This window comes from Cyprinus carpio, chromosome B5 (assembly GCF_018340385.1).
Source record: "Cyprinus carpio isolate SPL01 chromosome B5, ASM1834038v1, whole genome shotgun sequence".
In the NCBI taxonomy this organism is placed as follows: Eukaryota; Metazoa; Chordata; class Actinopteri; order Cypriniformes; family Cyprinidae; genus Cyprinus; species Cyprinus carpio.
In genome coordinates, this window is record NC_056601.1 from 3753141 (window position 1) to 3767866 (window position 14726).

Here is a 14726-nt window from a genome sequence, read left to right on the forward strand (position 1 = left end):
TTGCTGAAACATTAGGCAATTGCAATGTTTTATTAATCAAGAGAGAGAGTTACAAATCCGTCATGTTGCTGGCCAACCACTGATGTCAGGAGAGCTTGGAGAGACATGCGTTTGAGTGCGATGACCATAAACATTTATAAAGAGAAACTTTAATCAGAGTCTTAAATGGTGAGTTGCCAGATCTTCAGCGCGTGCCATTCATTGCCACTAGAGGGTGCCAGGTTTGCGTGTGTGGCAGTGTTGCCAAGTCCGCGAATTTCCCGCGGAATTAGGCTACTTTAACACTGTTGGGTTGCCGCGAGTTGTTTTTCATGCCTGCGGGATGAAGCAACCCCAATAATGTGATATTTAGCCCCTGGAATGCGAATTCTACCAGGGAAACCCCACCAAAAAGGGTGTATTTTACCCCCTGGAACGCAATTTTTACTAGAGTACCCCCTCGAAACGCCAATGGGTTAGTTTTGAGTAGCAATTCGGTGGGTTTTGTTATAAAACCTGGCAACCCTGATGTGTGGTTAACAAGTGCTAGTTCAACAAGAATAACATATTGTTCATTACAATGTTTTAGAGGGATTTTGATGTGATACCTTACTTCTGTTTTTCGCAAACACTGCCACGACACGTTATCCTTCTTGGAAAGTATACTAATGTTAGCAACGGTCTCCTGAAATGTCAGAGAGAAGCAGACTGCAGTGCAGTTGTGCTGTCCACGTGTCTGGCGAGTTATTCATGACCATTTAAGTCAAAACAGAAATGTTAAAACCACTCAAACGTGTTAAACCAAACGTGTTTGGTTTGCCACTAAGAAGGGAAAAAAAAACTGTTGAACAAATGAACAACAACAGCTCAGCGTGTTGCTATTTGTCTTCAAGTATTATGGTTTGTATTTCTGTTGTATTTTGTTTTGTAATTTTTGAAAAAGCAGATAAATGTGCTTTTCCTGCAGCTTTGTGTACAGTGATTTGCTCATTTGTATATGGTTAATAAAGAGGAAAGCTCAGTATATATATAAGTAGCCTACATCCTGATCTCTTCCTCCTTGCTGTTTGAACTTCCTTTTCATGTCAGATGCAGATTTTAATGATGACAGAAACAGTTTTGTGTCTATTTTAGATGGAAAAACACAGCATGGTTTTAAATGTGCAAATACAAAGAAACCATGGTGCATCTCCCATGACAAATGTCAGAGAAGAAAGTGGCCTCACTGGTAGAGGTGCATCCTGCACAACTGTAGTCTACATTTTCGACTGTGTAGAAATTCATCACCTCTGTTATTTCACTTCCTCAGCTCATGATTGCGGGTACGAGGAGTGACAGTGCTGCTCTGCTGTTTCTCTACAGCCTGACAAACATGCCTGATGTAGGAACTTCAAAATAACTGTTGGTTTGCTCACACAAACACTGCAGGCGAGCCGAGGGGCAAGACTGAACCTGTTTGGAAGTGTAAAAAAGAAAGAAGAAGAATCAGATCAACAGAGGAAGGAGGAAGTAAAGAGAAGAAGAGGGGCTGACTGGAAAGAATGCACTCTTAAGAGTTGACTCTGTGTTTTGTGTTTGTTTTTGTGTGTGCGTGTGAGTGAGAGAATGTGTGTGAGTGTGTCGGTGTGTGTGTAACCTTTTGGTCCGATTTTGAAGAAATGTCTCTGAGACTACCTCGCAACTGGGACTTCAGCACCTTCAGAGCTGAAACTGCCAAGATAGGTGAGTGTCACCGTGTGGTCAAAGGTCGAAGTCTTTTCCATGTTTTAGGAATTTCACTTGGCCAGCTGGGTAGATTTATGTGCAATACAATTATTTGTATTCATTCAATTATTTGCCTCCAGGTTTGGTTTATACTGACGCATTCAATGTGTGGCTTTTATGTTATGCGAAATGTAATTGACTGAGCAGTGATGGTGCATTTGTGTTGAGTCTAATTTAGACAAGGGATATTACACTATCTTTAAATGACAGAAAAAAAAGTCACCCTGAGGCTATGTAATTCACTTGAGCACTTCTCATCTGCTCTGTGCTTTCCTTGTAATTCTACTGAATCCCTGACACATCTTTTGATGTGTTGTATAGTCATTGTGACAAGCTTATTTGTAGTACTTCCTTTCTAATTTGACTAAATGTTCTCCTTAATCTACAGGCTGTTTAAAAAGTCTTGTTAAGAGTTAAAATATGACTTCCAGCAGATTTATGGAGCTATCAGGTATAAAGAGCGCCAGGTTTATGGTTGTATGCGGTGACTTGTGTCTCGGTGTGCAAAGCATTAGTGATTTCCTCTGTGTGTAATCTTCACATGCTGCAGGCAGGAAGACGCTGCAACACTCTGAAAAACACATTCATTCTCTGCTCAGAATGTCAGCATACTGTAAATGCTAGATAGTTATCTATTATGCGGCCTAGTACAAGGTCTTTGGTTAAGGCTCTCTCAGCAGTATCTTAGGTTAAGAGAGCAAGTGTTTCTCGCAGTATGATTAGACTAGATTGCTCTAATTATATAAAATGTATTGTTAATTGCTAATTTTTTAAACTCAGCCAAAGCAATGTTCATAACTAGGGATGCACATAGTATTGGTACCATATCAGTTGTATGTTTTTTTTCCCCTCATACCAATCAATTTTGAATCTATATCAACCAATGTTGGATATTTAATTGTGAATGTTTATTGCCCGTTTTTACACCTTGGTTACTTTTGCCATCATGTAATGCTTGCTTTTAATGCTTTCTTCCCTATTAATTCCTTTTTGATATTTGACACTTTTATTCAAAGCATCTTGTAGTGCAGGCTAATTTTTTAAAGTAGAAAAAAGTGTTCATAGCTATAGGTGCAGAATATATTGGTATTATAGATTTTTTTTTTTATAGATCTATAGTAAGTGCTGCTTATTTAACTGTACACTCCTATTTCCTCTTTTATTACATTTTAAGTTACTTCATCTAATACTCACTTAATCATCTAATACTCACTTTGAATTAAATATTTTTTTATAATTTAATAATACAAACAAATTCATTAAAAATAGTCTTAAAATCAATATTTAGGCTATATTTTATAATGCAATATGATGTTCTAATGTGATTCACTTGTAGCATTTAAATTATTGATTCAAGTGTTTTATTAAGTTTTTATTGTTTATTTATTTATTTAAGCTATTTAGATTTTTAACAACTATTTAGAAATTTGATATCAGCCATTTAACAGTTACCAGCCATAACATTAAAAAGTATTAACCATTCCTATCAGCCAGAATTTTAATATTATGCATTTCTATTAGCAACCAATTAGATCTGTTCTGAGTGAAACAGGATTCAAATAAAAAAAAATAATTAATTCAGGATTTGACTTGAATTTCTACATTTGAATTGGTAGGGTTGTGTAATAAAAAAGGCAGATAGTGATGATGAAAATAAAAGCAGTGGTGAAATAAATTATTTTAATTAAACATTACTCGGACCTTTTTATTTCCTTTGGAATAGCGTGCACTGATGAATCACAATTAAGAAACCCGTGTTTTAATTTAACGTTGCCTTTAGCTGTTAGACTGTTACGATCACATAGCATTAAACAAAAATGATGCACATTTTAGCATCTGCAGAGCTGTTCTGCTGAACGTGCTATCATCAGTCCCTTTTACCAATGTCTCAAACTTCAGCCTGACGCAGAACAGCTCGGCCTGACGCAAACAGCTTCTTGCATCTCTGCTATGATCTCCTTGGTAATTCATGGGGAGTTTGAACCGACTCTCTTCCCTTCCCCTGATCCCAGCGTGTGTCATAGAAATGGGTGAGGCCTGAAGCCGGGCAATGTGTGTGGGCCTGTGGTCCAGGAGAGAGAACAGTGGTCCGTGCTCTCCATCAGGGAAGATCTTCTCAAAATAGACCAAAGAGGCTGACATTAGGTGGGGATCTTTCAAAAACGCTACTTCCTGTGGCTGATGAGCTTGTAACTTCCTGTTTATCTTAGTTCTCTCTCTTCTGCCCTTTTCTCTGATCTCAATGCGTTATAGCGAATTTGACTACAAAAGCTCCAGCTGTTCAAATTACTGTGACACCCTCTCTTGTCAATTAGATAATGGCTGATTGGTTGCTGTCTATTGTAGATGCTTTCTAATCAAAGAGATGCCATGAAGTCAAGTGTTTTGTGGCTTCACTAAGTAGCTTTTCACTATGATGAATGCCAACTTGGGTGCTTATATCATTTTCTTAATTTCTGCCGCTCTGAACATCTCAGTTTTTCTTATCTCTCAATCACAGGGGTCTCTACCCCACCCTCCCTTTGCTTTGGGCTATCCTGCCAGAAAGCTAAATCACAAATGGGATCCTTTTAGTATCTTAGTTCTCTCTAACAGACACCAATGGGCTCAAATGGAGCACAATATTTTGAGAGAAATGGAGACTTTTTGAGAGAAATTGAGGATTTTTTTTTTTTTAAATGTTATTCTCAAATTTACAAACACACTTGTAATCAAAGTCATATATTTCAGTATTAACTCAAAATAAACTCAATATTAATATCAGCACCTTAGGTTGGTCTAAGCTAAATATCCACATAAATATTAAAGATCTGTACACTTGGCTTGTCAACCTATGTTATTTGTATTTTTCCTTAAAAAAATGGTAGACTAACTGAGAACTTTATTAAGTCTCCCATGGTATAAAAGATAATTAACATATATTAATATGTATTATTATTATTTTATTAATGCATTATGTATTTTCTCTTTTTCTGTCTACATCTTTTTATTTTATTTTTTATACAGTATTTTGTCAGTCAGATTACTAAACTAAAACTAGTATTAGTCAACGATAAACCACCTGAATGAAAAATTGAATTGAAAAATCCAAATTTTTATTAATAGTATTTGGGTTGTCCCTTTTTTTGCTTTGACAGCATGTGACTTGAACTTTGTATAAAAGCTCAAGTTTGCATAAAAAGAATCTTACTTTTTTATTTTTAGGTTTAAATTATATCTTGAATTTTTCAAGCTATATCCACATAAATCTTAAAACTCTGTGCACCTATTGTATGTCAAGTTGTGTAATTTTTATTTCTATGCATAGACATCTAAAACGGGTGATTCTTGAATTAAACATAACTGAGAACTTCATTAGATCTCTCAGGGTATAAAAAGGCAATCTCTGAACAATAAAATGTTCCTCATTGATGTTTCAGTTCTCAAACTCATGTGGGAAAGAGTCAAGATCTAATAATATCCTTTTGACTTAGCGAACAATCCATTGCACAGTAACACCGAAAGCTGTTTTTGCTTTAGTGTGTGGTATTGTTTCTGGCAGAACTGGCCTAGGGTCACAGCAGGACTTTTTCTTCAGCATCAGGACAATCACAGCAAGTCTGCAAATATTTGTCGAGCAGGAAGCTGCCGGGTTCAGACAGTTAGCCACTGTCATCACCACACATGTGCATGATGGTCTCATGATATAAAAATAGAATTAGTTCAGTAACAGGTGATTTCATTTTCAGAAAGTCTCGGACTCATCTGCGTGTTTGTCTTATTCTCTGCTTGCTTTTTATCGGTTGCCACCTCAGCTCGCTCCAAGAGTGTTATGCCAGGGGAAGGAAGCCCTGGATCCACTCACACTGGTTTTAAGAGATCCATGGAGAAACCTCTGAAAACAGGCTGGCTGAAGAAGCAGAGATCCATCGTAAAGAACTGGCAGCTGCGCTTCTTTGTGCTGAGAGGAAATGTCTTAACATACCATAAAGATGACAAAGAGAGTGCTGTCCAGGTAGGAGACAAGCAAGCACAAGTAATACAAACATTAAGATTTTTATTATTTTTAATGCATCAGTTTTTTATTTTAGTTTTGTGCGTGTGTGTGTTTTTCTTCTTCTTCTTCTTTCCTGGGGTTTCTAATTTTATCAGTCAAATAACTAAAATTAAACTTGTAATAATTTTAACTTTTCTTCTTCTTAATTTTGATTTAGAATTTGGTCTTTAGTATTTGGTCATGTGATAATCATGTTATTCAGAATCGTAAATATTTACTTTTTTTTTTTTTATAAAAATATATTTATATATAAAAAATGTTCAAAATCCAGGTTTAATCTATTTCTTGAACTCTAGATTTTTTAGTTGTCTCAGACTTTTCTGTCAGAATCTGTCTTTCATGTAAATGTTACAAACTGATTACGTAATGCAAGTTTTGCTTTTATTTATATTTATGCATTTTTTCCAGATTTTTTTATTATGTTATTTAATATGTTTTATATACTAATTTAATTTGACTATTTACTAAATTATTTACCACTCAGACTGTAACTATACCCTCTTGTCTCATTCTGATCTCAGGGAACCATACCTTTGTACTCATGCCAAGTTAATGAGCTGCCATCAAATGCAGATGATAAATTCCTCTTTGAGATTATCCCAAGTGAGTTTTTTTATTAACACTTCTCTTGCACAAAGTGTAACTCAGGCCCCCTATCTATGCAAGTTGGTTTACAGTATATAAGACCTCATTGGCTACTACTGTATTTGTTGGTGGGCAAAATCATACAGTTGTTGTGTCCCTGATGCTGCAGGTAGCAGTACAGATCGGGAGCGGGAAGCCTATGTTCTCATGGCGACCAGTCAGAGCGAGATGGAAGAGTGGGTGCGCTCTATTCGCAAGGCCATCGGATCACGGTCTAATGGAGGTATCTTTTATTCATCATAATATAAATTTATATAATAAAGTTTGTTATAAATTGAGGAGGTTCTTAGGATCATTCTGTTTCTTACTGTAAGAAAAAAAAATTAGAAAATGGAAAAGATATTGGTAATTTTGTGCCAGGACATAGTCTTTTAAGTTTAGGGACATTTCCTTTAACCCTAAAACACAACACAATGTAATGCATAATTTAAAATGACTAAAACAGGTTTCCAAAACACCTGTAGAAAATCAATACACAAAATACCTTTTTTTTTTTTTTCTTAGAGTTGCTGGTGTAGACTGTGGTTAAAATTGGTAACTCGGATGAAACCCTATTACCTTGATGACATTTAGGTTGTTTAAGAGAGACTGTCATCATCTATGATATGTTTAGATAGCCTCTAGTTTATGTGTTGAATGACACTCTAATGTACAAAGGGTGTCCTATTAATAAAATCCATAGACTGCCAATGCTATTCAGTAAAATTGTTATGTTTCTCTCCTCAAAGTATTTGGAAAGAGTCTTTCAGACATCATGGTGTATGAGAAGAAATTTGGGGTACGTCTGGTGCCCATCCTGGTGGAGAAGTGTGCTGAATTCATCAGAGAGCACGGTCTGAATGAGGAGGGCATCTTTCGCCTGCCAGGACAGGACAACCAGGTCAAACAGTTCAGAGAGGCCTTTGATGCCGGAGAGAGACCCTCATTCCCCAGGTAAAGTTTCACATGTCTAAATCTGAGTGAAATGACTCCTGAATGCTGTAGAGAGCTGATCTGAATAAAGCATATTGTTTATTGTTTAGTCCGGTAATGGCATGCAATGCTACTGAATACATACTACATTCATGTACCATGGCATTTACAAGGTACTTCAAGGAATACCATGATATGACAATACAGTGCAAAATATAGTAAAAACAAATATTGTGAAATATTATTTTAAACAACTGTTTTGTATTTTAAAATAAATATATATATTTAAAAAAACATATTCCTATGATGGTTGGAGATCAAATTGATGATTATTATCAGTGTTGAAAACAGTTGAGCTGCTTAATATTTTTGTAGATGAATAGAAGGTTCAAAAGAGCAGCATTTATTAAAAATAATAATAATAATTGTACAAATATCTTTACCTTTACTTTTGAACAATTTAATGCATCCCTTCTGAATAAACGTATTCATTCCTTATAAAAATAAAAATAAAAAATACTGACCCAAGACTTTTGAATTAGATTGAAAAAAGGTAATACAGTGGCTTATTGTATTTATTTAATTTGTTTGTAACAACTTCAGGTTATTCCTTACAACTGTGTTTGGTGAAGAGAAGCATTATGTGAAATGATATAATATAATAAATGTCCAAAAGTCAAGAAATGACCGTAATCCACTAAAATATTTAATTTTATGATTTTATGAGTTTTGTTTTGGACCTGATTTTGTGACCATTGGTTTCCAGACTTCAATGTCCTTTAAAGTTTGCATACAAATGGGGCTTTTATGTGGATTACCACACTCTACATGACCATTTATGGTGACGCTAAAGTCTTCACTGCTATTTTAAGGAAGTAGAATAGGTAAAGAGTTTGACCCAGAATGTGTGAACTAGATGTGAGAGAGAGAGAGAGAGAGAGAGAGAGAGAGAGAGAGGACGTGCAAAAGCATGAGATAGAGAAAGAGAGATACAAAAGCACACTATTTCAGAGGAACCTGGCACACACTGATGATCTGTGGCTGAGCCACATCCTGTCCTGACTAACAGAGATCTTGCCATTGAACACACGCACATATCCATTTGACAAGCAACTGTTTTTGCATTTCATCTTCATCCTTTCTGACTGCAAAGAAGGCAATTAGTACACTGTAATGACCGCATGTCAAATTTACACTTAATTTGTTTATACCTTCTGCCTGCAGTGACACTGATGTCCACACGGTGGGGTCATTACTTAAGTTGTACCTCAGAGAGCTTCCTGAACCTGTTGTGCCCTGGACTCAATATCAGGACTTCCTTGACAGCACTCTGATGCTGGACGCTGCCACTTCAGCTGTGAGAAACACATTCACAAAGACAGTATTCCAGATGAGCACTGATCCTTTAACTTACTGCAATCTGATCAATCCTAGGGCAAAGAAAAGCTGGAGGAACAAATCAGCCTTCTGCCAAAAGTGAACTACAACCTCCTGAGTTACATCTGCAGGTATGAGTCCCTTTAAGAGTGAAAATGGATCAGACACTTATAGGAGCAAAAACAAGGTGTGGCATTTGTATATGCATATCTGTTATTTCAGATTCCTTTTTGAGGTCCAACAAAACTCAAAGGTGAATAAAATGAGCGTTGAGAATATTGTGGCGGTGGTGGTGGTGGTGATGTTGTTGAAGCAAGTGGATGACGCCATCAGTATGATGAAGGGTCTGTAATCATTCTAAGATGGATAAAACATTGTGTTCTATGTAATTTATAATGTTTTTAAAATACACCATGAACTCAAAATATTGGTGTGCCTGTGCCTTTTAGTCCATATAAGGAGTGGGCAATGTACCGGTAGACACGATTAAGCGGTACCTATCGTTTGCACCTGTTTTTAAGCATTGAGGATTGAAAACAAGTGATTTTGAGCCTTTGAAATGCTATCAGAAGCGAAAGAGAACTAATTTCGCTATATGTGCATGCTGTCTTAAGGGCTGTTTACACGAAAACTTTTTCAGCCAAAAACTGAAAACTTTTTATGCGTTTTGCATGTTTGTTTACATGACAACGGTGTTTTGGGGCCTGAAAACGCATATTTTTGAAAAGGGGTTTCAAAGTGCAAGTTTTTGTAAATGCCACTGTTATCGTTTCCCTGTAAAAACCCGAAACAGGAATCTTTGAAAATGCATCATGCTCGAGTGTAGTATGTGTTAGGTATGTAGACATACGTGTAGGCAGTACGTGTCGATTTTAAAGGCAAGTGCGAACAAACATACACAACAATGGCAGAGTACATGGTACTGTTGTTGCTGCTCAAGAGTTTGCTAACGCTTCTTCAGCAAAGTGTGGATTTACTTCACCAATATTACAACCAATAGCAGAGACGGATCATACACAACATATAATCATCACTTCCCTACAGGCACTGTTTACTAACAAGGTGACAGCGCCAACTACTGGCCTCGCATACGTAATACAGTGTTTTTGGCCATTTTCGCACATATGTGTAAATGCAAATCGTTTTGAAAACATTGTGTATACCTGAAACCTTTTAAAAATGCAAGGGAAAAACTTTTCTGTTTTTGACTACATCGTTGTCATGTAAGTGTAGCCTTAGAGACTGTTTCTGAGCACTGTCAGAGAGGCGCACGCACGTGAGAGCACAGGAGTATTGAAATGAGTTATTTTTGCCGCTTTATAGGCTTTGTACGGTTAAATACACACTTTTTGTCAAAAAATGCCAGTCTTTGCAAGCATCCTTGTAAACACAGTAGCTCTTAAAGGGTTAGTTCACCCAAAAATTAAAATTAGCCCATAAATTCACCCTTAAGTCATCCTGGGTATATATGACTTTCTTCTTTCAGACGAATCCAGTCGGAGTTATATTAAAAGCTGTCTTTGATCTTCCAAGCTGTTTAATGGCAGTCAGCGGGTGTTGCAGTGCATCAGTCCAAAAGAAGTTAAATAAAAAGCACCAATTCATAATAAAAAAGCGTCTCACATGGCTTCGGGTGGTGAACAAAGGCCTCCTGTTGCGAATCGATGCAGTTTTGTAAGAAAAATAACCATATTTAAAATGTTATAATCAATTTCATGTAGCTTGTGCTCACTGTTGTACACGGAAGCAGCTCCGGGAGGATGACGTATGAGGTCGGCTTTCCGCATGCACCGCTCAGAAGTGACGAACGCAGGGGAGAGATCAAAACATCAGTCACGAATTAGAAGTACAAAATGAGGATTTGTAAATGCTGATATCATAAAGACCTTTTTTAAAGCAAAAATAACTATATTGTGATATATATTGTTGCAGTGAAATAAAATTACTATTAAAATTAAGATTTTGGTCATATCGCCCACTCCTCAAATATACAAAAAACTTTTTTAGCAGAAAATATAATAATGTACAGACTTTCTTTTCTGGAAAAATGAACCCAAAATATTAATGACATCATTTCTTGCTTCAATTTTCTGTATTTTTGTCTTATAAAATGCCCTGAATGAGAATAAGAATTACCCTGTTTCTAAAACCGCCTGCAATAGCAAGAAGCATATCATGGCATGCTAGCATACTACTTTTTTCTGCACTAAATTTCATGTTATATGCTATTCCATTTCAGTAGTTGAAAAGTTTAAACTAAAGGCTATTGGCTATATTTAAAAAAAAATATTTTGACATATCATACTCACAACTTCCTGTTTTTAAAACACACAGAATGTCTATCAGAAAAACAAATCATTTGTTGTTTATGGGATATTTAACCTGAACTGCAATGAGTAAGAATAAGATCTCAAGTATGGTGTTTATGGTTAACACCTTGTAGTGATGATCTTTGTTCTCACCTCGTGCACACAGGAACACCCATGATACAGAAGGTAATGACTGTGATGATCAGACACCATGAGCTGCTTTTCCCACCCTCTAAAGACAAGCTGCCATCTCCTCTTCCGAGCAAGAAAAGCAAAAGCAAGAAGAACAGTAACCCTCGCAGTTTTGTCGGCTGGGAATCTGCAGAGGTACTGATCACGTAAAATAAGAACTGTTTTAAAATGGTGATATATAAGCATGGAGAATTCTTAAATAATAAAATCCTACAAAGTCATGCAACATTTTAAATATATACCATTCATAAAGACTTTTTAAGTCTTTCTTTACCAAGGCTGCATTTATTTGTTCAAAAACACAAATAAAGATGTGATACTGTAAAATAGTATAATATTAACTGATTTCTATTTTAATATAATTAATTATGTTAAATCATTTAACATTTAAAACTAGTTGATTTCTTTGATCAACTAGCCAGTCCTTCTGAAATCACTTTAATATGCTGATTTAGTGTTCCCCAGGAATTTATTTGAAATATATATTTTTTTAAACATTATAAATGTCTTTACTGTCACGTTTGATAAATTTGATGCATTTTTGCTGAATAAAAGTATTGATATCTTGCAAAATTGGTAGTGTATAAAAATATAAATATAAATTTGGCCTTATTCTTGGCAATATCAGTGAATTTCAAAATTCTGAAATATAATATATATATATATATATATATTTTTTTTTAGTATGTTTTGAAATATTTAGCTAGAAGTGTTTTATTTTTATTTATTTTTACATTTTCTTCATATTTAAGCATTTAGATGGCATGTTATTTATAAAAAACAAACAAACAAAAAAAAACAATCAAAATAGCTGGAAAGTTTTTTTTTGTTTGCATGCTTCAAAAATGAAGAAAAGTCATATTTGACAAACACACCTGCTGTTTGTCGAGGTTTTTTTGAAGTTGTGACTGCGTTACTTTCACACCTCTATGTCTTAACCATTAGTATCACTCTTCTCTCTAATGTGAGGTGTCCTCCCTGTCTGAATCTCCTGAGGAAGAGGAAATGGACACACCTGAGCAAGAGAGGAAGGACCTGTGGTCATCTGAGACGGGATCAGAAGGCACACCTCTTTCTCCTTCCTCTCCATTTTCATCCGCAACCGACATGTTGCCCGACAGCCCCAGAAAAAGGACACAAACTCTACCCAGCTTAGGCTGTCCGCCAGCGGGAAGAGGCCGTGAGCCTTCTTGGGAACGCTGGAGCAGGTTCCAGGAGAGCTTTAACGAGAACGAAGAGAAAACATTCTCAGAGGACATCTTTAAGATACTTGACCTGCAGAAAGTGACACTATTTTCTGGAGGGCAGAAAAGTGAAAAGGAAATAGTTGAAGGACAGAAGGACACAGAGGACACAGTTTTGCATGAGACAGGTAACGATGTTGTGGACAAACAGATAGATGCTGTAAAACCAGAGGGACAGAGCACAACACCCGTTCCCAAACCTCGGCGGAGCAACAATGTGACTGCACCAGCTGTGAGCAGAGAGCAGACAGTGGAACCTACAGCACCTGCTCTACAGAAAAGCAATCAAGCACAACCAGAAAACACAGACTCAACAAACATCATCAACAGGTACGGCCAAATACAAGTGTACCGGTGTTCATCATTTGCCATAGTGCAAAAGGTTGTGGGTTCAACTCCCAGGGATATAGTCTGAATGCACTGTTAGTCACTTTGCGTCTGCTAAATGCATACATTTAAATTTAAAATGGGCTCATACTTACATTGAAGGAAGGATCCGGGCCCTATTTAGGGACCAGAATGAGTCTTGGGGCTGACTCTTTATATGTGGCCTACTAAGTAACCAACAATTAGCAACCACATAGAACACTATAGAAAACATCTAGCAACAACCCAGAACACTCTGGGATCTTTGATTTCCAATAAATAAAAGGTATTGATTAAAATTTAAAACGTATGCTCACCAAGGCTGCAGTTTTTAAAGAAAAATACAATACAGTAAAAAAAAACCAGTAATTTTGTGAAATATTGTTACAGTTTAAAATAACTATTTTCTATTTTAATATATTTTAAGATGTAATTAATTCCTGTGATGCAAAGCTGAATTTTCAGCAGCCATTGCTCCAGTCTTTACTGTCATATGACCTTTCAGAAATCATTCTAACATGCTGATGTGGTGCTCAAGTTATAAGATAATTATAATTATCATTGTTGAAAACAGTTGTGCTGCTTAATAGTTTGTGGAAATATTTTTCAGGATTCTTTGATGAATATAAAGTTGAAAATAGCATTTATTTTAAACAGAAATCTTTTGTAACATTATAAATGCCTATTGATGCCTTTAGCTTTTGCTCAATCTTACTATCTTAAGTATATATAAATGTGTGTGTGTATGTGTTTGTACCTTCAGTCTCCAGCAGAAGAACCAAGAGCTGAGCGCTACAGTGGCAAAGTTGCAGGCAGCACTAGAGGCAGAGCAACGCTGCAAAGCTGCATTAGAGATCTTACTACGCAATGCAGAGCGCAGCAGGGATGAAGCACTTGTGCGCAATGAGCAGCTGAACCGAGAGATTCAGGAGTTCCTCAACAGACCGACTGCTGGACCGTCATAGGGACATCACCAAAGAACAAAGTTCAGACTTAGTCCTGTCTAGCATCTCAGAGGAGTACACAACAAGCTGGACAACTCCATTGGGTTTTACACCATGAACTGCTCTGAATAACGTCTCAGAGTAAGACTAATGGAAATGTTAATCTCTCAGGTTTTGTCCGCTACAGTATATGACACCTTATGTACAGAAATTACAGATTTGATCTACTTACAAGACAAGATGTGAATTTTGAAGCCATGCAGTATTGGACTAAACATTTTAGAGATTTATAAAGAGTATTTAATTACCCTTTTGTTTAAATTTTATATTATTTTCTAATGGATCTCAAAAAATAACTAAAATGCTGGTCAGATTTGGTTTTAAAGAGCCTTTTTTTTCTTTTTTTTTCAACAAAGAGAAGTCTTGCCCACCTTTAATTATTAATGATAAATTAAAACAAAATCTATTGTGGCAGAGGTTTAAAATAGTTGTTGTTTTTCATGATCACTAGACTGTGTTAGACTCCATCAGAGTCTGTGAACAATTTGGTGAAAAGGGAAAAAAACACAAAATGTGGATTACTGTCAGTAAATAAACTGCTTTTATCTGGCTTTTCTTTCCTGCACCTTCACTTCTGTTGTCTGGTTGCAGTCAGAATGAGATAGTGTGTCAGAAGAGATAAAATGTGACAGAGTGTGAGAGAGAAATGGGAAGAATGCTTTCAGATCAGAATTCACACAAGAGACCAGGGGAAGGGGTAAAAACACTGGGAATTACGTAAGAAAAAAGAAGACTAGATAGCATTGTGTCTGTCAGCTGTCATAATGCTGATTAAATGATAGGGAAGGAATTTCCTATTTCCGATCAGGCTGGATTATACAGACAATGTGCTGCTCAAAATCAACACAAAGCTGATAATGTGAATATATGGTCAGGTTAGTCATTCATTTGGTGAATT

General features: G+C 36.2%; 1 protein-coding gene across 2 annotated transcripts; it reads left to right on the forward strand.

Annotated features, from left to right (window-relative positions):
- The first annotated feature begins 1313 nt into the window (after positions 1–1313).
- LOC109102409 (rho GTPase-activating protein 25-like) lies at positions 1314–14379 on the forward strand. Of its 2 annotated transcripts, XM_042723698.1 has the most exons (12): positions 1314–1701; positions 3756–3888; positions 5538–5737; positions 6301–6382; positions 6534–6647; positions 7153–7357; positions 8561–8693; positions 8771–8844; positions 8936–9057; positions 11189–11349; positions 12178–12788; positions 13588–14379. In XM_042723698.1, exons 3-12 carry the CDS (start codon positions 5555–5557, stop codon positions 13787–13789), a joined length of 1887 nt encoding a protein of 628 aa, XP_042579632.1. In that variant the 5' UTR covers positions 1314–1701; positions 3756–3888; positions 5538–5554; the 3' UTR covers positions 13790–14379. The 2 variants fall into 2 exon arrangements, with proteins under 2 accessions (XP_042579632.1, XP_042579631.1); XM_042723697.1 differs by lacking the exon at positions 3756–3888.
- The last annotated feature ends 347 nt before the right edge of the window (positions 14380–14726 follow it).

Excerpts from the sequence above, each read along its gene's own strand:
- LOC109102409 (XM_042723697.1), top strand. The coding sequence starts at position 1,638 with ATGTCTCTGAGACTACCTCGCAACTGGGACTTCAGCACCTTCAGAGCT. Across the intron at positions 6,383-6,533 it reads CCTCTTTGAGATTATCCCAA|GTAGCAGTACAGATCGGGAG; the intron begins GTGAGTTTTTTT and ends CTGATGCTGCAG. Across the intron at positions 8,694-8,770 it reads TGGACGCTGCCACTTCAGCT|GGCAAAGAAAAGCTGGAGGA; the intron begins GTGAGAAACACA and ends GATCAATCCTAG.